The sequence below is a fragment of the Phallusia mammillata genome, chromosome 8 (genome assembly GCF_965637545.1).
Source record: "Phallusia mammillata chromosome 8, kaPhaMamm4.hap1.1, whole genome shotgun sequence".
NCBI lineage: Eukaryota > Metazoa > Chordata > Ascidiacea > Phlebobranchia > Ascidiidae > Phallusia > Phallusia mammillata.
In genome coordinates, this window is record NC_137259.1 from 7,504,066 (window position 1) to 7,527,218 (window position 23,153).

Consider the following 23,153-nt stretch of genomic DNA (forward strand, 5'->3'; position numbering starts at 1 on the left):
ATTACCTGGTAACCTGGTGCTGGAAAGAAGTACTTGACATGCATTGTCACGAACATTCCCAATACCTATTTTTCGATTATTCTCTTGTCAGTAATGTTCGATAACCATGGCGTTTGTCCTGTGCAACACAAAAACACCGATGAGACCGGACATAAAGAAACTATAAAACATTTAATAACAATGTATTAAGCAAACTAATCTAAATTACCATCCCTTATTTAATTATATTACATGAAGCGCGACTGGCATCAAAATTTTGCTACCGACTTCAAGGAGTAGTTTTTTAAGTTAAAGTCTCACACGAAACCTCTCATATAAAAAACAAAACTAGTTTGTTGCATTAAAAGAATATTATTATTAAGTTCAAAACTATGTGGCATTGAAACTTTAAATATGAATCAAATAAAGTTGTTTTTTATGTTTCACAGTCTTTGCTCATTGCATAGAAACTTTAAGCATAAACTTTGTGTCTCTGTTCTAATCATTATGAGTGATCAACAACAAAGCAATTTAAAAGACGATGACGTCATTATCCTGACGTCACCGCCGCCGGAAAATGAGGAAGACTCGGAGAGCATTGAGGAGGAAATTCAAGAGGAAACTGAGGACTCAGATCCAGAGGAACCAGATCAAAAGCAACAGCTTTCGGAAAACAATGCAAGGTTCGTGAAGGTTGAATTTGTACAATTGGTGGAAACACAATTGTGGAAAAATTAAGGGCAAAAGTAGGAATAAAAGCGTTTTTTTTTTCAAACGGAGGCAAAACTAGCATTACTATATGTCAACTGATTTTTTTTGCATGAACCAAAAACGTAGTTCAAAAATGCAGGTACACTATACAAACTATGGAAACCACAAATGATTTTATTTAAAACGATGCCACTGAGAACCGCAAGAAGCTGGCTCGTGAACGCGGTTCATTTTAAACCAGCATTACAAAGTCTAAAGTCCATTACTTAAGTCTCTACGGTGCAGACAAATTGCATCATGTGTTATGGCACAACATATACAAAAAGCACAACGTGCAAATCCAATGCTAAACCACATCTAGGTCTTCCTAGAAATCGGGCGGTCTCGGGATCGCGTGTCGCCTAGAGAAATCCCGCTATGCCATGCGAGCAGAAGCATGCAGTTATATATACGGTTTCTCCCAGTTCTAAAAACTTTGCATACCACCAGGCTCGACCACAGCAGTAGTAGAATGTGTTTTTGTGTGCGCTGCCAGCGATATATCTACTACTCTCACGCGAACTCAGCACGCGAACACTTATCGACGGTTTGGGCTGTAAATAGTGTTGATCTAGATGAAGTGGTGTCAAGACGGATTCGGGAGTAATGCTTCGGGGGTCACTTTTCACCATGTAGACACTATTTATCGGGAAACTAAATCGTCGATATTACACCGATGAGGAATTTATGACGCGACAAGTATGTTGTACTGTCGCCCGGATACGATGCGTTCACTGCAAGGAACCAATGAGCTTGTGTGTTGCTGACTTTTGCATTGTGAGCCTATAAAACTGTTAGACTATAGGGTCACTTTGCGAAATGGATCACAGACAAAATTACAGAAATGACGAGGGGTTTTCATTATGTCCAATTTCACATACACTATGGACTCTTTTTAAAGGGATAGTTGTGGTATTTTACATTAGATATCATATTTTCAAAACAAGCACCGCGTTGTAACGGCAGGCGACATTACTGAATTCAATAGCACGAACGTTTCACAAGTTTATGCAATTTGTGACAAAAAAATTGTGTTAAAATTCATCCATAGTGGGGTTAAAATTGCACAATAATAATTTGGACAGACTGGTGAGAGAAAAAAGAAAATTCGAACAAACCCAAAACTGGGTGAAATTAAATGGGTGTCGCACCAAATAGTGCTATAGTGACAGCAAATAACGTGTTTGTCCATGCGTTTGACACATTTAAAGACTTTAACGCTACTTTCTGGTCCACTTTAAACGAAGTCTAATGAGGAGTCGTTTTAGCGACTCAGGTGTATGAAATCGAGTGTGATTGATTCATTCCTTTATAGTTTATATCACTGACATTACCGAAAATGCAACAATATGCTCTTGCAATCCTTATTAAAATACTAGATGTATACAAACGTCCGATAAAAACACTAAACCAACACTTTGACTTCAACAAACAACCACACATTGCAAGCATACCGTGGAACAAAAGATCATCTGTTACGATTTCACATAAATTGCAATCGATCATGTCAAACACGACCTTTTTAACTCCGCTCCGAAAAGCGATTTCCTTGCTTTCTGCGTCATCCACGCCAATTAGGTGTTCCTGTAGTTTGTTCAAAGTTCAAGTTACCAGAGATCAAGTAGTTTACATCCTCCTTGTGACGTCACAACACTTGTAACGTCACCAGAGCATGAACGACCAACGCGACCCAAGGTTTTGGGTTCACGTTGCATTTTTCGTTACGTGCCAAAGCCTCTGGGTTCACCCACGGGGTGAAAAGGTCATGTTTCACTTGACATTTTTACAAGGTTGATTACATTTTTGCAAAACCTGATAAATACGGAATATAAACCGTAATAAAGATTTTTTGGGCCATTAAATTTCGATGTAAACCAATTTGTTTTCAGTTTGTTGTTGTCAAATAGTATAATGACGTACGAACACAGTGCAGAATTGATATTACAGCCCAAATAGCAGGCATAACGGACAAAATATTGAATAGACGTTTCGACAACATCTTGTCATCAGTGGTAACAGAAATGATAGACATAAAAAAGAACTCCATTATCAATCATAAGGTCATGAGCTGCAGACAAATGTTTAAAACACAAAGGATGATGCCATTGCCTACAATCAATTGACAGGTACAGAAGCGAACCACGTTGTCGTCAAACACGTTTCGCGACCTAGCGTGACATATGGCGGTTATGTATTCCGCTGTCAACCCTTTTAACACACCCACCATCATGTCGATATCAAAAACTACTGTCACAAACCTGTCACTGATAGCGTGATGTTGGCTTTCCGGCGATAGACCTAATCCCTGTAGCGGTATTTCCCAACTTCCTATTGCGTCAATGTAAAGTTTATCCCGAAAGGATTACCTGTGATGACCCTCAACAAATAATTTCAACTAAAAAGCCAGATGACATAATTTGTAAAATATTGGACTTTGACCTTTTGTAACCAGTTCCGACGCTGCTAAAACGTTTTCTTGCGACACCTAGCGACATATCATTTGTTTTCAGTTTAACACATGTGTCGCAAAACAGTATTTATTTTCCTACAGTATTTCTGTCAATCAAAGTACATTAAGAGTTTGAAAGTAGGCAGGTTGAGGTTAGACCTTATTAAAATACAGTTAAATGACAAGATAAAAAACGTTAATGCCCCTCGTTAGCTTCGCGCCAAATGTCACAGTGTGAACTGATGACTGATGACGACCGTGTTCCATCCAATTATCCTAACACTTTCATGTGAGAACAATTTGCAGAATCAGAGCTACCTAGACACGCGAGCACAAAAATAGTGCTATTAAAGGCAACGGTCTCGGTAGATAAGAGACCCGAAAATAAGTTGGTGCGAGTCGTGACTGGTGGGTTGCAAGCGTAGCACGGTAATGCACATATTGCATGCAAACTAAAACCGAAATCTGCCGACCAAACCCTCATCACCTGTACTGATGATCGGCGAGCACGCGAAACAGTTGTTTGGTGACGCGGCAGCCGCAAATACAGATGCCATCTAGTTCTGCTTGGCATGTTAGCGGTCAATTCCAGTCCGAATTTGCCGCTTTTCGGTTATCGCTGCATTTTTTCGCGTGATGGACTGCTTCAATCATACACGCGAAGTAGTTGAAACGTTGTATGCGCACGTAATGATGTATCACCTACGAGTGGTGTGTACCTCTGCTGTGACTATCATGCGCACTTCAATTGGGATGATTGGCCTCACGTTGTTACTGGAACTTGATGTGAACATTGAGCTCGATGATTTCAATCCGAAAAGTCTATCGTTCGGTTGAAGAGAGACTAAACATTGAGCAACACGATATACAAAAACTTATCTTTCTAAATACTAGGAATAAGATAAGGAGCTGCAGATGTGATACAAACTAAGTTGCGAAAACTTTCCCAGCAAGCTGTTTTTTTCTAAATCAGAAAAGTTAGAAAAATGCATTTACGTCGGGCAAACAACATAACAATTGTTAAATTCTAATGCAGTTTGTCACCAATTAAAAAAAACAATTACAAAACTTGTATATTGTGTAACGTTTTGTTTTCGTGCACTGATGAAATCAACAGCGAACACTTTGCAAAAGCAATTTTCTGATATAAAAGCCCTATATAAGAGTAGTTTTTGGTAAAGCTTTTTTTGAGTTTAGCGTTCTTGGAAAGAAGTATTATCACAAAAAATCTTGACAAATTGATCAACATTGAAACTGGACAACATATCCAATTCTCACCACCTACAGTGTCAACTTAGCATCAACCAGGCCAGTTTATGTCGTACCACAGTGTCAGCACAACACATGAAACGAGCAGTGGTTTTCAGCCTGGAAGCAAACATGTTTTTCAATCAGGAGTGTTTGACTTACGTAAATTGGGTGAGGTCATCACAATGTACTGTCTGAGCACGTGTTTTTGGTGTTGCCAGCACATACAGTCGTAGAGGTTGTTTTGAGGCTAAGATAAAACATTACCCACAGCGACATATCCAACATAACAAAATAGTAAAAAAGTTGCTGGATCCAACTCTGGTGTAAAGTATTGTCTTTGCTACATCAATCATAAATGTGCTAAAACTAATGAAAGTTGGAACAATGGCAAACAGCGATACATTAATGCAAAAAAGGAACAATAAACAAACTAACAGACGTTCTTAAGACCTTAAAACGGCAAAGTATTTCCATGTTAAGTTTTGTTAAAACTTAGTTGGATTACAGTGAATTGTCAGCTTTCTGTTTGAACTCAAAACAAGGTTAAATATAAACATAGAAAACGTTGTTGGCATTCTGCGAAAAGCTTTGGTCGTGCCATGCTCGGTAAACAAAAACGACATCGTGTGGAGAAAGTTAAGACCATTCCCAGGAAAAATATTCAACAACGACAATAACGTGATGGTCGAAGAAAATCATGTGCCGAAAACAACATTGCTTTTCTCACATTATTGTACTTTTAACTTAATTTACAGAGAAAAAGGTGTACGTGAAAATGTGAAATTAGTTACTTTAGGTGACCCACCGTGACAACATGTCAGAGATACGTCAATTTCAAAACAGTTAACGAATACTTTTGCTTTTAAAACCACAAAAAAACAAGTTATTTGGGCTTTAAATATAAAAAAGAATAAAGTGCAACAAACTGCAAACCGAGACAAAAAACGGATTTGTTAACTGTCAACTGATTATTCTCAATGCGCCATGTGCTACTTAAAAAATAAACGTTCCGCATTAACCAAGCCATTTTCAGAAATACCACATTCACAAACAAGGTTGCAAAATTCAGCACATCCATCCGTGATAGACATAAAGTAAAAACGCTATGTTGAGTTTCATCGCAATCCAGGATTACGGCTCATATAATCCACAAGCTAATACAGCTTAAACTGTTGACGGCAAACCATCACACAATGACTTGCAATTACCAAACGTTACGCATCACTGTCATTCAGCTTAAGTTGCTGAACCAGCAGCAAATTTCCAAATTCTGGGTTGATGACTGCGTGGGTTCGATTCGATAAACAGTGACGACTTGATGAACTACCCCACGTGGATAATTGTGAGTTCGCGTGAGAGATCGGATTTGCAAGATGAAAGTGGAAATGTTTACTGTAATTGGTTTCGATATAGCTGAAATTTTATTGCTTGCATTTTTGAGGTATGCAGAGGTAAATAACCATAAAATAAATTCCACTGCAAAAAACATGGGCATTATGACGTTTATTTGTAACACATACACGCCAATGTCTTATTCTGCACTTCTAAGTAGCTTTTACGCTTTACTTGGATAGAGACCGATTGTTAACCAGTTACGAAGGCGCGAAATCCAATGCATGGTTTCTTTAAAGTGGTTATTCCTCAAACGCCCAAAATGGTTGAAATTGCTTTCATCCGGAACCATAGTGTGGCATTACCAGCTTAACTTATTTTCTTAACCTAGCCCAGTTTGAACGGTTGCATGTCGTTGTGACATAATGACACCCTGTTCGAAGCCTGGCTCCCTGGATTATGCGTTTTCCAACAAAGGCGATCAAAAGCGCGCGCGCTGTTACGGCATTAGCACTTGGATCGGCTCAGAGGGTTAAAAGCATCGCGTGCTGCCGAACGGTTAAAGGTGAAACAATTATAAGAGGCGTACGCAGGCGACGGTGATTGGCCCACGCCGTCACGTGACCAATCACGGCGAAAATCGCGTGCGAGGCCAAGGGGAAGCAAAGATCGAAGGTGAAGGCTATTGGGATCGGTAATTAGCTCTACTCAAACGATTGCCGCCGATTGTGATACACAGAGCCCACGTTGTGGAGGACCAGCGGCGCCGGTGTCGTAAGATTTCCTTCAAACTGCAGTAATTGCTGCACCCGACAACTATTTTCCAGTTTGCAGAGCACATGGCGTAAGAGACGATCATTTACCCCACTGCGCCGTGTTTACCAATCAACACGTTCAGTAGGTGCCACTGAGTGGTTGTAAACAATGCCACACCCTTACGTGCGTATGTGCCAAGTGCGTAATTGACTCGAAATGAACGAGTTTTGGTTTCACAATAGAGAAATTGGTGTAAGAGGGCAGAGATTATGAACATACAGCCGTGGGATCCTAATGCAAATGACTATCTCATGCAATAATTGCTAAAAAGAATTTGAAGCACTTCGATTTTAACTATTGACCCTTTACAACGCTTTCGAAGCAGGTGAAACAGATAAAAAACACATACATTTCCTTCCAAGAAAAGAAAATGTAAACAAAATCCGTCAAAATCATGGCCACTTTAGTAACAATTGATTAACAATGACAAACACACTAATTCGTTTTTTTTTAAATGCATCTATTTCCAGTGTTTCACAAAATAAAGTATGATTATTTTTTGTCAAATTCATCTCGACTTCAGTAGGAATTGATAAATAATGCCAAATAAACTGATTGGTTCAAAAAAATTCAAAGGCAACACAGTTTGTCCCTAAGAAACATCACGTGATGGGCTCCTGTTTCACTGATCAGTCAACACGCTATACTTTCTCATGTCTGTCATTCAAAACATTCAAATAAAAATTCTAAATATATACAAGCGCGACAAATCTTCTGGCGTCAGTTAACCTGGTAAAATACCGTGGTAGTATTTTCTCCTAAAAGCTTTGCTCTCTGACTCTAACGTGAGTTTAATGAAGTCGCGAATTCTCGAAAATCTAGCCCACAACAACATTGAACAAACTGATTGCATCGCTGGCTAAACCACTAATGGATTCGGAGAAACCTAATCATAAGCAACCAATATCAAACAGTAGGAAAACTTAATATCTGTGAGAACCACTGGATTCATCATAATGTTCCGTTTGACATGGAATTTATGAAACAAGTAATATTGCTACATTTTTCTTTCGGACAAAATTGTAGGTGGCACAAGTCAGCCAGTATGAAACAACAAAGGATATTTTGACAAGATAAAAAAAATGTAATTCCTTTTCAAGTTTGTTTGTTAATAACTATGACACATATTCAAAGACAAAATTAAACAGAACTACAATTTGGCATTTTCTGTATGAATAATGCTTTTTCAATTTTTAAATTAATTGATAATGAAATTGAGGTTTTTTATCAAAAGGCTTAGGATTTTCGATCTAAACAAAAGTGATCACTTTACAACAATTTCTTTGACAATTCCTAGCCCAGACTCACACATAAAAAGCGTTTCAAAATACAAATATTATCATAACCTAGTGCCCACTGTAGTATGAGCCATTGCCGTTCCTAGAAGTCTGTCGTTTTTTACCAATAAAGGGAGCGCCATGACACGTCATATAAGTTTGTTTGTGTTAAAGTTCAATTAGTCGTATAAATCCAGATACCACAATAAGAGATTGAAATCTTCGGCATTGTACATTTTTCGAGTCGAGGGGTCAGACGAATACAAGGACTGGCTTTTAGGAAACCATAAACACATCACGAATGGTGTTGTTTACATTACACATCCAACCGCATGGAATTTGCATTGCCAGTTTTTAAACAAACCCGCTCTGACCCCAAGAGCGGTCAAGATGGAGGTATAAATTTGGAAATTACCTCACCACGGAATGGAAAGGAGTCACGGCACGACTTTCGAGTTACGCGCTTATTTCGCTGATCTTCCAGTAGATACGACTTTCACGATGATACAACTGAGCTTGTCAACTGGACAATAGTTTGTAGCGACGTTCCGGGTTATCTGACGAGAAATCAAAGGCGCGGGCAACAATCTAGGGATGGGCACACTCGCATTTCGTCATTTTCAACTCATTTACCAGCCTGGGTGCAAGAGATAAGCCTAAAACTGGCTCAGAAAACAAGAATAATACGACAAAATCGACGGTTCGGAGCCCCCTTTGATGCACTTGACTTTCAATTGGGCAAATTGTCAGCTCTCGCGACAATTGTTGTGTTGACATCGCTGGCACAACGTCATCAATCACGGGTGCTTTGTAAGAGTGACGTAGCTGATCTGGAGTGCTACTTGCAGTAATTGAGCGAGTGAAAGCCACCGTTGTATCACATGATTTATCTTACGCCACGAAGGTTGGAATATCACACAAGATGCCAATAATTACCTTGAGATAAAGGACAAGGTTTCAAAGTGCGATATTGTGGTGTTGTATCTTAATTGCCGGTCATTAATCAGGCGTTGAACCAAGGAGAAGACATTTTGTGAGAAAGTTTGATGCAATTTGCATGTATGATGTAATCTAATCAATCTGAAGTGCTATATAGTGGAGAAGCAATGTTGACATGCAAAAGGGAGAGGCGTATCTCTGTGTTTTACCATCTAGATTCGCACATTCCTATGAAAATATATACACAAACACCTAAGACGGCAAAAATAGCAAACACTTTTGTCCATACGAAATGGCAGTTGATTGCGGTTTTACATATGGCTTAATTAACCCAACCAAGCTCATAAAGGCTTAAGCTACCTGGAATTAGCATGTACACCTTGACCTCAACAAACAGAACCTTTTGACAACCTCTCATTAAGAAATACAAACAAACGCAATAAACCGCGTTCTATGAAGCTCACGACATTAGCGGGAAAACATACGACCGTGACGATAGTGGTGGACCAAACATAATCCCTGTGCACACGTTAAAAAAACACCAATAAACAGAGATGGATTAAAGACACAGGTGATGCCAGGTTTCTACGAAAGCACGAGGGAGCGTGGGCCGCGTTAAATGTTTGTTGAAAAAACAAGCCTATGCAAAACAAAACCACGCCGACTAAATGGTTATCTTAAGACGGAAGCTATTATGTGGCAGCGGCCTAGATAAGGGTTAAATATAAAGAGTTTGGAAAACTCGACTGGAAAGCTTCAAGTAGCAAAAATGTCAATAACCTTTATTAACACTTCAAGACATAAACGCTGCTTATGGTGGATAATGACTAGTGGACATCATGGCTATGGTTAAATGGGAACGAACAACCTAAACTCTTAATTCCTAAAATATCACATTTTCATCTTTCATTTCACAACACAAACAATTTACCTAAAAACAATCATATCCGAGCATAAAGTTCCATGGAAACCTGTTTATGCAAGAAAGCAAAATACTTATTTCAGTTTGGGGTGATGAGTTGTAGACGGGAAATATTTTAGACACAAAATTACAGAAAGTTAACTGCTCATTTTATTCATTGGGAAAACACGGAATCATGCGCCTAATTGGATACGAATTCCAAGTGCTTCCAGGGAGAAAGGTCCTTCAAAAAGAAAATACGCTACTGAAATAATGAGAACATATAGGATGTTGAAAAAGCACCTACTCTAAACGACGTGCTAGTATTTAAGTTGTAACCCGGCTTGCTGATAGTTGCTACAAAAAGCCCCGATATGTCATGGGAAATTATCAGACTGTCCCGAGACGCCAATGCAGCGACGTAGAACTTAAAGCGCACTTGTCGCAACACAGACCGCCGTTCGCCGCAGGTTCTTCCACGAAATACTTGTCCGAGAATTGTTTACGCTGCCCACTGCGTGACGTCAAAGCTAGCGAGGCTCAAGTACTGGCAAGCCGATTGACTTAACCACAATCCTGCGGCCACTCAACGCAGCAAACAGTAATCCTACAGCGTACAAGACGCCGTACACGCTTTCAATGCCGGCTTCCCAGCTACAAATCGCCTCAACAGACTTCCCCGTCGCAGGTGGCGACCGCGCAATGCCACATAAAGTAACTTGCGGCCAATGCCTCTAAGTTCCTGCGAGATTAGCCGCTAAAAATGATAGTGAGGTGTGGCAATTGACTGCAATGCACATTTGGTTGCTTTGAGTTACAACGTATCTTTGATCGTAAATGGCGTATGAAAGTGATGATCGTTGAGAAAAGACCTCGGTTAAAGATGTCACGAATATTTTTGTGGAAATTAGAATTGAAAATTCCATGTGTATTTATTTGTGAAGAATTTTAAGTGATCATAGGATTAAGCATTTCGTTGATTTCAGTGCCCATTTTACCAGCTAACCTATCAGCTGCCAAAATCTAATGCTGCTCTTAAATTCATTTGTTCATGCAAATCTATGTTCAAAACCCCACCCAATTTAAAGTCTATTGGGATTAAGAGCATACATTTTTTTACCGTTAATTATAACAATAATGCACCCAAAAAAGCGTACGTGACTAAGGCAAAGAAGCAATGGTGAGGAATGCAAACATGTTGGTAGTGTTTATGACGAGTTGTTTTGATCGCACACAAACTTGACGCCATAATTCAATGTCACGGCGACCTTGAAAGCAAGGTGTGGCATACGAAAGTGAGCAGTAAGAGATGGATTTCTTGATGGACTTAAACGCCAGAACAGGACGATAGTACCATATTGTGACGATTGCTTAGCTTGGATAGTCCAATTACCTTGTTGGAGCAACCCAGATTGACAACAGGCAACCTGTTTCTACACTCGTTTGTTGATATTAGCCACGAGAGATTTCAACGAAAAACTAAGTGCTCCGTTCTGCAGATTCCCTGGGTAGTTTGTGTCAATCATGAACACAAAGTTTGAGGAAAACAGTCTAATTTTTTGTTAAACACGTCAACTGATTACATAAAATGTGTGAAATCACATTATCGTTCGTCATACAGCAACTTGCACATAGTTATAAAAAGGACATACACAAAAAATTATTTGCCTTTTACAAAATATTGACATGGTCTGGTACCAACCAGCCGGATCTAATAAACAAAACCTTCAGACCATTTTTTCTATGCGCTTTTGAGACACATCGACTGTGGACTTTCCGCCATTTTGCATGTAGTTATGAGACAAAATCCAATCCTCTTTTCCTTGCTTATAATACCAGTCACAGATTAATGAAAATGGTGTCGTTTTGGCAAAACGTGAAGCTTAATGTAGAGCCACAAGCACAAAACCCATGAAAAATTCGATTGAAAAACGACATGCGTCATTAACTGGAATTTAAGTATTTGTTGAGACATTAGAAAAGGATTCCAACCTCAAATGCAAAGTAGATGACGCAACAAAAATTGATGTCCAGCCTGGATAATCCAGACCAATGACCGGAGATGCAGCTGTAAAGATGAAGTACAACATTCGATTGTGGGATTATCCTACTATTCGGCAAGCACATATGTCAATCAAGGCTTCCGCCAGCTAGTTGCCAAATCCCGTACTCATTTAACGCACGCTGAAACTGCAGATGCCCAAAGTTTACACAACAGTTTATGTGACGTAAACAGTTTACATGAACGTATGCAGAATTCGGGTGATTTAAACTTCGTTTTAAAGTGTAGAGTTGGCCGTTTTAGTGCGTCAAATCTGATCAAAATTCAGATGGAATGTTCTGTCATAAAAAATATTTTGGGGTCAAGAAAAAAGTATGTTTGTATTTGCGTACGTTTAGCAAAATATTTTTCAACACAATATTAGTTATTTATTTTCTTTAAAGCCAACAAACTTACAACAAGAAATATTGTAAACATGAACAACGTAAGAGAGGGTGTTCCCTTTAGTCAATTATACCACCAACCCGGACAAGACATACAAAGAGAAAACTTTTAAAACGTATTTAACAATAATTAGAATAATAAAATGGTAACAAACTTTGAGTACAAATTTCCTATTGTTCACAAAGAATAAATTTTGGTCTTTTACTGTAAACACTCGCAATTAGATGAAAAAGCAAAACCGAATCAAACCAAAATTTTGTCAATTCGACAAAAAAAATCGAACATAAAACCTTTATGTCCGGTAAAATTTCCCATAAATACATCCACGACAACCACAAACTGAAGACGATTGGGCACTTACATGTAATTTTCGCTACAGATCGAGACTAGTTGCAAACATTTTGATGGTTCCTAATTGCGTTCGTACAGAGTTCAACAGACCACAAGAAAGTCTGGAAAGGACCGTAATTATTTCAAAATCACATCAAAGCAAAATTGACGTCTCTTTAAAATCGTACGAAGCCCAACGCAAAATATTTCTGCAGCCACAAATGATTCAAGCTGGTGATAGGAAAATTCTGTTTGTCGTTGTTTCAAACAATACCGACTTTCTGAGAAACTTGTTGTCGTATAGTTTTCGAGAAAGAGTCAACTGTTAAAGCGGATAAGAATCATTGTGTAAACACATGCAGCAACTTGTGGTGTGAATGTGAAAGTGTCAAATCATGGTGACGTTTAGACATACCACGGCATTTTATGAATGCATGCAGATAATAATCATCAACCTTTGACAAATTTCACACCTTGTTGCATCAGTCACGAATCACAAACCAAGGTTGCATCAGTCACGAATCGCAAACTGTAAACTTATTTACACTAGTTCAATGGCACTCATGTTCCTGCTTCTGTTACTTTTAATATCCTTTGTGTCTAAACCATAGTTGTTGTTTTTTAATAATAAATAAAATCAATTTGATTAACATTTTTAAAATACAAGATTGCATGTGGCTTCATTTCTGTGGATTATGCTGGCATAACTTTGTAGTTTCAACACGAAAAGAGAAACCAAAGCACATACCACTATGATAAGCCCAAAGTTTTGATACAATCTACCACACATTGCTGGTGGCCATAGTGTAATTATGGACCATCAATTAAATGATGACAGTAGGGCGAAGTTTGCGTTGTTGCCAAAGATTATTTCTTATAATGCTAATATTAGATAAAACTCCAGACATCGTTTACCACTTGTGCAAGAAAAGTTGCAGTCTTGTTTGTATATTTCACTTCTTATCTTCCATTTCGTATCTCTTGTTTATAAAGGACGGCGAAAATATAAAACTCTGCCAACCCACGAATAGCTTCTAGCGCTAAGGCATCAACAATTCACTAAAATGCTTGAATGGGGAGCATATATGTCAAATAAAGTTCATTCTATTTGAATAAGATACTGATAAAACCTAACAGCATTGTTTTTTATGATTCATTTGTACAGTTTAATCGAATACATACCAAATACCACGTAACTTTGTGTAAAGTAAACGTAAACAAAAGCTACATTCAAGAAAGTCCTCTAACAGTTATGATTTTTGACAAAATCTTTATGGGTGCGTATGTCGTGTTTTAATATTTATGCTTTTTAAAAATATGTGTAACGAATTATGTTTTTGTTGGAGCACTATGACAGAAAAGGAGAGTGAAACACTTCGTATAGCTAAAATTTAATCAAACTATGACTAAAAAATAATCCAATCATATCCAAAAAAAAAAATTTTTTAAATTAACGTGAAAAATCGGCTTCCAAAATCGTTATGTATTAATCTGCACTTAAATCTTTGTAATGTTTAACCAAGCAAATTCCCGTTGGGAGGAGTTAATTAAAGTGCGCAAACGGTGCGAAAATTCTCGAAAACAAGTGTTTGCTTGACACAAATTTCTAGAACTCGCGTGTCACTTCTCAGAAAAATCGACCGCACTGTCCACAAAGCGCTGGAACGAATTTGCAAATCGTGAGAATCATGTGTCAAGAGCCCACAAACAAATATTTCATCAAAACCAAGGTTTGCCAATAAAAGTTCAATTATTAGGTGAAAGATTACAACTAATTCACGAACGCAAACTGTGTTAACCAAAGTCAGTAAACCATCAATAAATAGGCGCAAAAATTAGGTGAAGCAAACCGAAAAGTTAAAGACCTGTAGCAGTGTTTCTCCACACCTTTTCTAGGAAGGGAAACACTGCCATCAATCAGACCTTTAAAGTCATCCGAAAGCGGGCGTAGTGTTGAACGCTTCAGCGCAAGACGGAAGGCAAAAACGGATGATAACGCACCGCAACTTCAACGCAAAGACGCTGTTTAAATTTCGAGATAAACGGATTAAGCAAACTGGTGGAAGTTTTAATCTCTGAGTCGTGATGGCTAGCGATTGTGGGTGCTATAATAGGTTGGGGGTGACCCAAAACGCTGTAAGATCTCTGTTTTCCAAAGGGAGATAACACAAATGCCGGTAGCTGTTTGCTTGTGGGTCCAAAGTACATGGGTCACCAAATACGGTTAAAACATTTGAGATGACCAAGATGAGACGTCAGGTTTTGGAGCAATATGAGTTGACTAATAGCTGTTTAACAGTTAAGCATGATGGTCGAAATTGCAAGCCGATTTCTAGTTGTGATAAGCTGTTCGTGTTGTTGTGCTCTGGCTGCTATCGGTCTAGATGTTTGTTTGAGCAACATGAGCAGCACTAGCATTTCCAGGTAGCCTTTGCAGGATTATATTCGCCATCACATCACAGGTTATTACCACATATACCTCAAGTATGGCTGGCAGTAAAGTATTTTTTAAGGTCACTAGAATAATGGTGGTGTTAAAAATAGTTTCAGCATCAGAATTATGGTGGTAATAATTAATGTTTCGCGTTTTCGATGAACGAGTGACCTGCACTCCATAATAAGCTGTTTTGGCAAATTTAGCAAAATAAGCAAATTAAAAAAAGTCCGAAATGACAAACACACTAGCTTTTCATAAAAATACGTAACGCAATATCAATATCCAAAAACGGCTGATATAGTCGCAAAAAATCGCAATAAAATCCGACAATTACGGTCAAAAACAACGTCATTCCCCCCTTTGACGCATTTGAATAGAACAACAATGGAAGTCCCAGTCAATCCAGGACAAAACTTACGTGACGAATTCAAGTTCAAGTGCTCCATTGTTCTGGTTGTAAATTGGTGAAAGTCACAGAATGGTATGATAAGAACTTGTAAAGCAAATTGCACGCTGGCAACCTCAAGCCTTTGATGAAGTGCTACGCAATGTCTGTTAATGCCAAGACGCTTTCAGCCAAATTGCCATTGATTTTCGGCTTTAGGTAAATTGACACTGGAGTTACGTCACTCAACGTGCAGGCCAACAAAAACATTACCACGAAAACCAATGCGACTGATTTGTTTAAATCGCAATAAAATCAAAACAAACTGTAGCATGTTCAGTTTACAGCAGGTGTGCTACATACACATGTGACCCGTCATAATAATATCGGCAAATAAGGAATCCTGCATTTTCATTCACAGTGTTTGCTGCGAAATAATAAACAGGTCCTGACCTTGAATAGATAGCAGTGCTTACTGCCGGCAATTACGGAGTTGGCAAGGAACGCGGTAAACACTCTTTTCCTGCTGGCAATGCGTTCGTGGAAATGTACCCAAATACGATGGAGTTGTCAAATAGTTAAGCCAGTAATGGTTGGAGGGCGGAAGCACACGGGGTCTGCGCAAAATTGCTGCAACCAACACCCTGTTACGTAATGGTCTGTCCCAATAGCACCACGTGCTCAGGCCAATTTAATAGAAAGGGCAGCTATGGTGGAAAAAGCGACGAGTTCACTCCTTTTTTCCGAGCGAGAGTAAAAAAAGCGCGCCGGTGTATATATATCGGTTACGCGGTAACGGATAGCGACGACAGTCGATGTCTGGCGAGATTGGCGACAGGGACGGTTTAGTCCTCGGGATTTACCATCACACTGTCGTTGCCTGATGCTTTGGCATGGGATAAACTTGCAGTGACGCAAAACGGCGTTTGATCAAGGACCTCGCTGTCAGAAGTGCAAACACCTCACACAACTGCGGGGTGGCAAGGAGGTTATAAGGTTTAAGTCAGATTTAACTAAACCACGTCAGAGCCTTGCTATATATATTATACGCTGAGTACTAACTTAGCCAGTTCAGTTGTAACAAGACAGCAGTACATGTAGTTCGCGCAGCAAAGAGAAGAGGGCAATATGCATTTTCAGACATTTAGAAATTGACCAACTTTATCTATGTTTTGCAGATTAAGTGACGATTTAGCGAATTCAAACAACAACTGCGAATTTGTCGAAACGCAAAACGCGGCAAACCTCAGAGCAAAGCAGAAGTTGAGCTCGAAACAAAGCGAGAAAACTGTTCTAATCAACGGCACCAACGGCACAAGCACCGCCGATCAACATCAGGAAGAAGATTTCACAATGCCAGGACTTGAAGCTGTTTACTGCCCAAAAGCTACGATGCGAGATTTAGCAGAACCAATGTTCGATGTATGGAGACTTGACCGGGACTCTATGGTTGATCATATCGAGTAAGTATTGCACAGTAATTGTATGCATTCACCTGCCACAAGTCAACAGTGTATTTAAACTTAGAGCGTAAAGTGATAAATAATAAATGGTTCATCATAGCTTTACAAAATTACATCAGTTTTATGTTAACTTCGACGCAATGTAAACCCACCTAAGTGCCGTTTACCTTGTCGCAATCGTTACTTAAAGTTATGCAATGGACATTAGGCTAATGGACTTACAGCTGTTTCGGTTTACAACACATTCCAACTGCTTTCGGCAAGTTCAACTCAATTAGAATCGAAAGGGCGTGGCTAAGTAAAGTCACGTTTAAATGTTGCTACAACAAACGGGAAACGTAGGCCACGCTGAGTTAAAAATCTATACGTTGTGGTGCAAAACAGTGCGTGAAATAGTGCAGAATCACGACGGAGTTGTAAGTGAAAACAGATCAAGCGCGGCGGGACGAATAATCGTGATCGGTCGGTTGCCTTAGTTGCCCACGAGACTTAGATTATAAATATCCAGGCCAAAATATCATCGCTATACAAGCTGCTAAGGCGGTTTACCACTGATTCCGGGTTATGACAGTTTACATGCGAGTTGTACTAACACCTTAAAAGGCCATACTCACGCTCTTACTACTCAATGTACGAGCAAGCCAACAACACTACTTATTTGTTAACTCTTAAACACCTATTAATATCTTTACACACGAACATGAAAAATTTGAGCATTAAATTTGTAAGAATTTTCATAAAGTTGCTAGCAAAAACCTTATCAACCCCGATTAATAATACGAAATTTTGTGCAGGTACATGTACCACGATTTGGGTATTGTGCGGGCATGGCGAATTCCGCGGGCAACTCTGCGCATGTTTCTGCTCGGAGTGCGAGAGAGATACCAGGATAACCCTTACCACAATTTCAAGCATTGCTTCTGCGTGACGCAGGTAAGGCCTTTTCAAGGTCACACGTGGCTACAATCCGTTGTTTCAAGGCGAACAAATATTGTGTGCAATAACATTTGCTCCCCTACAAACATAAAACCGTCATGAAAAGACGTTTTCCGTTTACACTGACGATTAATCACCAACGTAATAAATTTTAAAGTGGCGTGCAAATAGGCCTTGGGTGTTGTAAAAATATTTTGACTAATGGTGCTAATGTGTTTTGCAGATGGCCTACAGTATGGTATGTAAACTTCGATTGCGTGGTTCCGTTTCTGTGGACTACCTTGGGGCTCTCCTCACAGCGGCTGTTTGCCACGATGTGGATCACCCTGGACTGAACAACGCCTACCACTCACACGCAAGAACACCCCTTGCTATCCTGTACAACTACAAAAGCATACTAGGTATGTTTATTAAAACATTAAAGGAACGTCGGTCGCCAAACTGTCAAACAATTCAAAACAACATCAAACAATTCAATGTTTCTAAGTGGTTGGGTGCAAACCCATTTAAAGGTTATGGGTCAAAATATATCGCGGTATCTCTACAGTAAAAACCACTCAAGTAGATTTTTTTCGTGAACTCAAACCAAGTTTTCGTCGGTTCATTGGACAGGCGTAAAATTGTTAGGGGTGATACGCAGTCATCGGGCCCACACACAAAGCAGTTTCGCAGTATTTTAACACACAGTTATTCTGCCTCTTTACAGAACAACACCACTTCGCAGTCACGTGTCGCATTCTGTCCAATAAGGAGCGCAACATCTTCCGCAATGTCAACAACCGTGACGAAGTGTTGACGAACGTCGGCGAACTGATCCTCGCCACCGATCTCGCGCGGCATAAGGATGTTATGGAAACATATGCCAGAAATGTAGACGATGGATTTGACTTCAAAAACAAGTGAGTTTCCGAAGACACGCCCGTTTTCTAATCCTTAAAAGCTCGCACATCAACTTGACGTCGCGTTTGACCTATTGTGACGTAGTAATGGGCTGGCCGTGAAATTCTTTCGCATTTTACAATCTCGCGAAATCAGTTGGCACTAACGCCATAAGCACCGTGATGTCATTGTTGACGATCTGCTGTGAACAAAATACGCAATGACGTGAAAGTGTTGCGATGTTAAACAGTTTTTGTGTGAAGCGAAAATACCTGTGGCATTTTTACGGAGGAAAACCTTGACTGACTCCTTTCATTTTACGTGAAGTCCCATTAAACGTTCTTAGCCAATAAAAAATAGTTGAACAGGCAACTGCTTACCGCGTAATTACACATACAAACGCAGAACACCTCGAAAACAATTTGGATGAGGATTTTAATGCTTGTGTTTTTCTACAGTGGCCACGTATTGAGCGTTCTGAAGATCATCATCAAATGCGCTGACGTTTCAAACGAGGTCCGACCGGAAACAGTCGCTGGGCCGTGGGTGGAACGACTATTTGCCGAGTATTCAGAACAAAGCGCCCGGGAAAAGAGGGAGCGATTGCCCGTTACACCATACATGGATCCTGACATTGTAAGTTTAAGCATTTTATTCGTATTTTAGACATGATTAAGGATCACACAAGCACGTTTCAGGCTAAATTAATCAAACGAACAATGGCTAAGGCGACCAAGGAAGAGATTAGATTAGTTCTAAGAAAACCCTAAGTCAACCAGGGGCAACGCGACAGTGCCGCAACTTGTAAACCACTGCCGCTAATAAGACACTGGAATTCGTTCATCACAAATCTACGTCATTGGCGCTTGAGATAAGGCATTTAATACGCGATGACCCGTACGATATGATTGTTCAACCGCTTGAGGTAGCTTCCGAGAACAGCTGGACGGTTGACATTGCACTGCTGACAATGACAGGCAAAATAATCGTAAAATGTAAACCTGTGACGTCAGAGAGCGATAAATACGTCATCGAGGCGAGATTACGTAAATAAACGTCAGTGCCGCGGTTTGCAAGCGTTGCAGTCGCTTATATTGCGGTTATACTTAACCGCAAGCGCTTTAGGAAGTAAACAAACATACAATTTAATACAGTCGGCAGTGGTGATTTTGTTTTGGGAAGCCTACGTGTACATATGCATGAACTTAGGGTTTCGTAGACCAAGGCTCAGTGACGATGCACTGCCAGTGGCCTTTACTTATCAGAGCCTTGCATCTGTCTGTGGTGGAGCGATTCATCTCCTCACACAATCGAGCGTTTGTTTGCGATTTGCAACACGCGCTGGTCCGTGCAAGGGCACACACAATCAAGGCAAAATATACAACCTTAAAGGCACAAGTTATAGCAATATTGCCTGAGCAATGAATCGCCTTTTCAATCTGGCCTTGTGATTAGTGACGCGTCGTAAGGTAATATCAGCGCGGTCTATGAGAGCCACGAAATTACACAACAAACACCAGCGTGCGGGTTCATTACACCACATTCCAGCTCCAGTACATTGCCAAAGTATGCAATAATCCATAAGCTAAACACTTACTCCAAGCACGCAGGATGCCCAAAGTAAATCTTCGCAAATAAATATAAATTCACCATGTTTTTTGTTGGCAATGGGCTATAGTTTGACCCTTTACCTAGTTAAGCTAGTCACTGCTTATCAATTCGTGAAAGGCGCAACGTATGAGCAAGATATCAGATAAACTATAACTCATGTTTAATCAAGATGAAATTACGCCGTGTGGAATTGGGGTGTGCGCCACTGTGAAATGTTTGATGTTTTGGCGCCCTCACCTGTGTATCTCCACGCTCATCAACATAAGGCATTTCTACCACGGTTAGGAGATTCGCAGTTCAACACGTAAACAAGTAATCAAAAAATCCAATGTGTGTGTCTGTAAGAAATCGGATAAAGGCACACGTCCGGATGCATTTAAACGCGCATTAAAGGCCCAAGCGACTTGACTTTCGCATTTGTTGACTTCGTGTGCGATCAACTGGGTTGTTTTGGTGCGGTGTCGATCACTTATTGCTGGAATTTAATTATTACCAGGACGCGGCCGTTTGGCACTGCGCGTTAAGCGACTAATAACAGGGCAACACGTGGTCCATTACGGGAGTCAGAGTAGCTATTAAACGACAGGAGTCGCAAGAATCGGTGACAAACCGCGCTGGACACCTGCGCCATTGCTTCCGCCGCAAATGTCACGTTTACACTTAAGCAAAGCTCCAAAACACGCGGTAATCGAATAACTGGAGTGACAAGCCATGGTTTTGCGACAGGCAACCGGCCTTTTCACACCTACACGCTGCAATTAAGCGCGCACCTATACGCCGACTGCAAGGCACCGAGAAGCACTGACAAGTTTTCGAATAGTCGGTTTTACGGCTAATGTGTACACCAGGCGAGGCATGGGCATGCGGTCGACGCATGTTTGGCATTTATAAACTTGGCTGGCGAAAAGTTTGGTTAAGGCTAATCCGCGAAACGAGTGGTTGTGCATTAAGTGGGTGTGAATCGGAGGCAGGCGCGAAATGACTGTAACCCGCATTTAAACAAGGTCCCCGTTCCGCAACGTGCTTGTGTGAACCTTGACTATTATATGTTACACGTCATGTACGTCATACACTGGCATGTAACCTCATACTTAAACCTCAGGCTGTGTCATAACCTGGGAGTGATTTGAAAACAACAAGAGTGAATTAAGTTCACTGGTATTTAAATATGCGGGTATTTCATACCACACGTTTTATTCAAGTTATTACGATATCCATACAATAGTTGGCTTATCTTACAACATTTAAAGTAGTGAATGCGAAAATAGCTCTTCATGCGTACGACCAACATTCTAAACTTCATCTTATCATTCATCAGGTAAACGTTGCCGAGTCTCAGGAGAATTTCATCCGTGGTATTATGCTCCCAATGTACGACGAGCTCTGCAAACTCATCGTGGACGCCCGACTTTTCTACATCAACCCGCTCTACGAAGCTCTAACCCGATACGAAGTGCAGAGTATGAGAGAGCGAGGAATTTAGACTGCTTCTACACCTAAGATGCAGTGAAGCAGTTGCATGTACGCCAAGTGAACGCGTGCATAGAGAGACCGACCTCTAATCCTGCTACACTTCATCAAGAAAAAAAAACACCTGTCGTTCTGTCGCTTCGCATTGACGAAGAATGGAGTGATTTTAGTGTTACAACTTCGATTGGGCTGTCATGTCGTTTTGCGTTACTTTCTATGCAACACCCTATACTGTGTGCGGTGCTACTAATGGAGCTGAAGGCGACACCGTCAAAAAACAAACACAATTTGATTAGCTACCTCCGTCCAATAATCTACACATGTCTGGATATAAATGAACCTAAAAGAAAATGCCGAAATCCTGGACATATGGATCGCAATCACACCATACAGTGTACTATGACTGAAGCCTTGTTCATCACGGCGGTCAATCACATTCCTGGTTAGCTGTCATTGGATTTACCGCAGTCGCCAAAGTGTCCCTTATCTAATCTCCAAGTCGATTCGTCGCCCGCTACGCGTTCATGCATCAACGTCATCCACGCAGATACTGGCGTCGCGAAAAAAAAACTCTGCGTGTCCATTGAGCTCTTCCTTCATCCGCACACGACAATTGGCCCACTCGCCAAACTATATTTCTGAGCTGGTTTCCCTCAATTAATCGTTTTGCTTGCCACGCGAACGATCATTCCTTAGCGTCCTTATTACCGTTAACCTGACCAAGGTTGCGGTGTCATTTCTTCCGTTTTTCTTAGTTATTTACACTCGTATTGAAAGCTGTATTCGCCCTTTTCACTGTCATCCCGTCGACTCTAGCGCCCCCTGTTGGCGAGTGGAGACTATTTTTTGCGTTGTTTGTTATTTCTGCGTTAGTTTTTTGGTACACCGATGATTTTTCTGTTTGTTTACGTCAACGCCCATTGAATCGCATGAAATATAATATTTTTTGTACCTTATTCAAATTTGACTGCTTCAAAGAGGTGCAAGGCAAGGGTTAACAGAAACACAACAGAATATGCGACCAGTTTAGAATAAATTGGCAAAGGTAAAACAGCGAGAAAATTAGATGTGTTTTCAAGAATTTCAGTTGTGAAAGTTAACATACAGAAAATCACGTCTAGTGTATCACACAGTACTTACACGTTTCTTTAATCGCTTATACACAATATAATAACTGACCTTTCGCTATCAAAATGGGACCTGGTTGACAAAGATACACAACAGCGTGAAAAATTAAGCTAAATATGGTGTCTTAGCTTAAAACCATTTTAAACCAACAAAATGCGTCGGGTTAAAACAAACATTCACTGTCATTTCGGCACAAAAACGGAGGCAGTGACGGTGCGCAAAAAGCCGTCACGACTTTGCCTTAGCTCCAGTCAACCCGTGGAGGGTTTATGCAACAAGATTCCGACTTTTCCGAGAAGGCAATCTGATGGCAGATAGGCGTAGGTATATGCGGCCTTCGAAAGCCAAGAGGTTGTGTGATCGAGCGATCAAGC

The 23,153-nt window shown here is 40.2% G+C and overlaps 2 protein-coding genes across 3 annotated transcripts in view; one reads left to right on the plus strand and one right to left on the minus strand.

The window, feature by feature from the left end:
- Nucleotides 1–23,153, minus strand: part of LOC145203864 (ankyrin repeat domain-containing protein 45-like) — a 42,599-nt gene that overhangs the window by 2,357 nt on the left and 17,089 nt on the right. Inside the window, exon 6 of one of the 2 annotated variants that reach the window (XR_013853410.1) lies at nt 6–118. Coding sequence is in view for 1 of the 2 variants with exons in the window: in XM_080076196.1 (XP_079932322.1) it covers nt 3,877–4,022 (146 nt within the window). In the remaining variant the exon portion in view is untranslated. Of the gene's footprint in view, nt 1–5; nt 119–3,861; nt 4,023–23,153 lie in introns of those variants that run through there. The other variant, XM_080076196.1, reaches the window with a different exon arrangement.
- On the plus strand, nt 417–22,607 carry LOC145203863 (high affinity cGMP-specific 3',5'-cyclic phosphodiesterase 9A-like). Its single transcript, XM_080076194.1, has 7 exons — nt 417–662; nt 16,471–16,755; nt 17,550–17,688; nt 17,915–18,092; nt 18,398–18,590; nt 19,029–19,206; nt 21,500–22,607. Exons 1-7 carry the CDS (start codon nt 418–420, stop codon nt 21,662–21,664), a joined length of 1,383 nt encoding a protein of 460 aa, XP_079932320.1. The 5' UTR covers nt 417; the 3' UTR covers nt 21,665–22,607.

Excerpts from the sequence above, each read along its gene's own strand:
- LOC145203863 (XM_080076194.1), top strand. The coding sequence starts at position 418 with ATGTTTCACAGTCTTTGCTCATTGCATAGAAACTTTAAGCATAAACTT. Across the intron at positions 16,756-17,549 it reads TCTATGGTTGATCATATCGA|GTACATGTACCACGATTTGG; the intron begins GTAAGTATTGCA and ends AATTTTGTGCAG. Across the intron at positions 18,093-18,397 it reads CAACTACAAAAGCATACTAG|AACAACACCACTTCGCAGTC; the intron begins GTATGTTTATTA and ends GCCTCTTTACAG.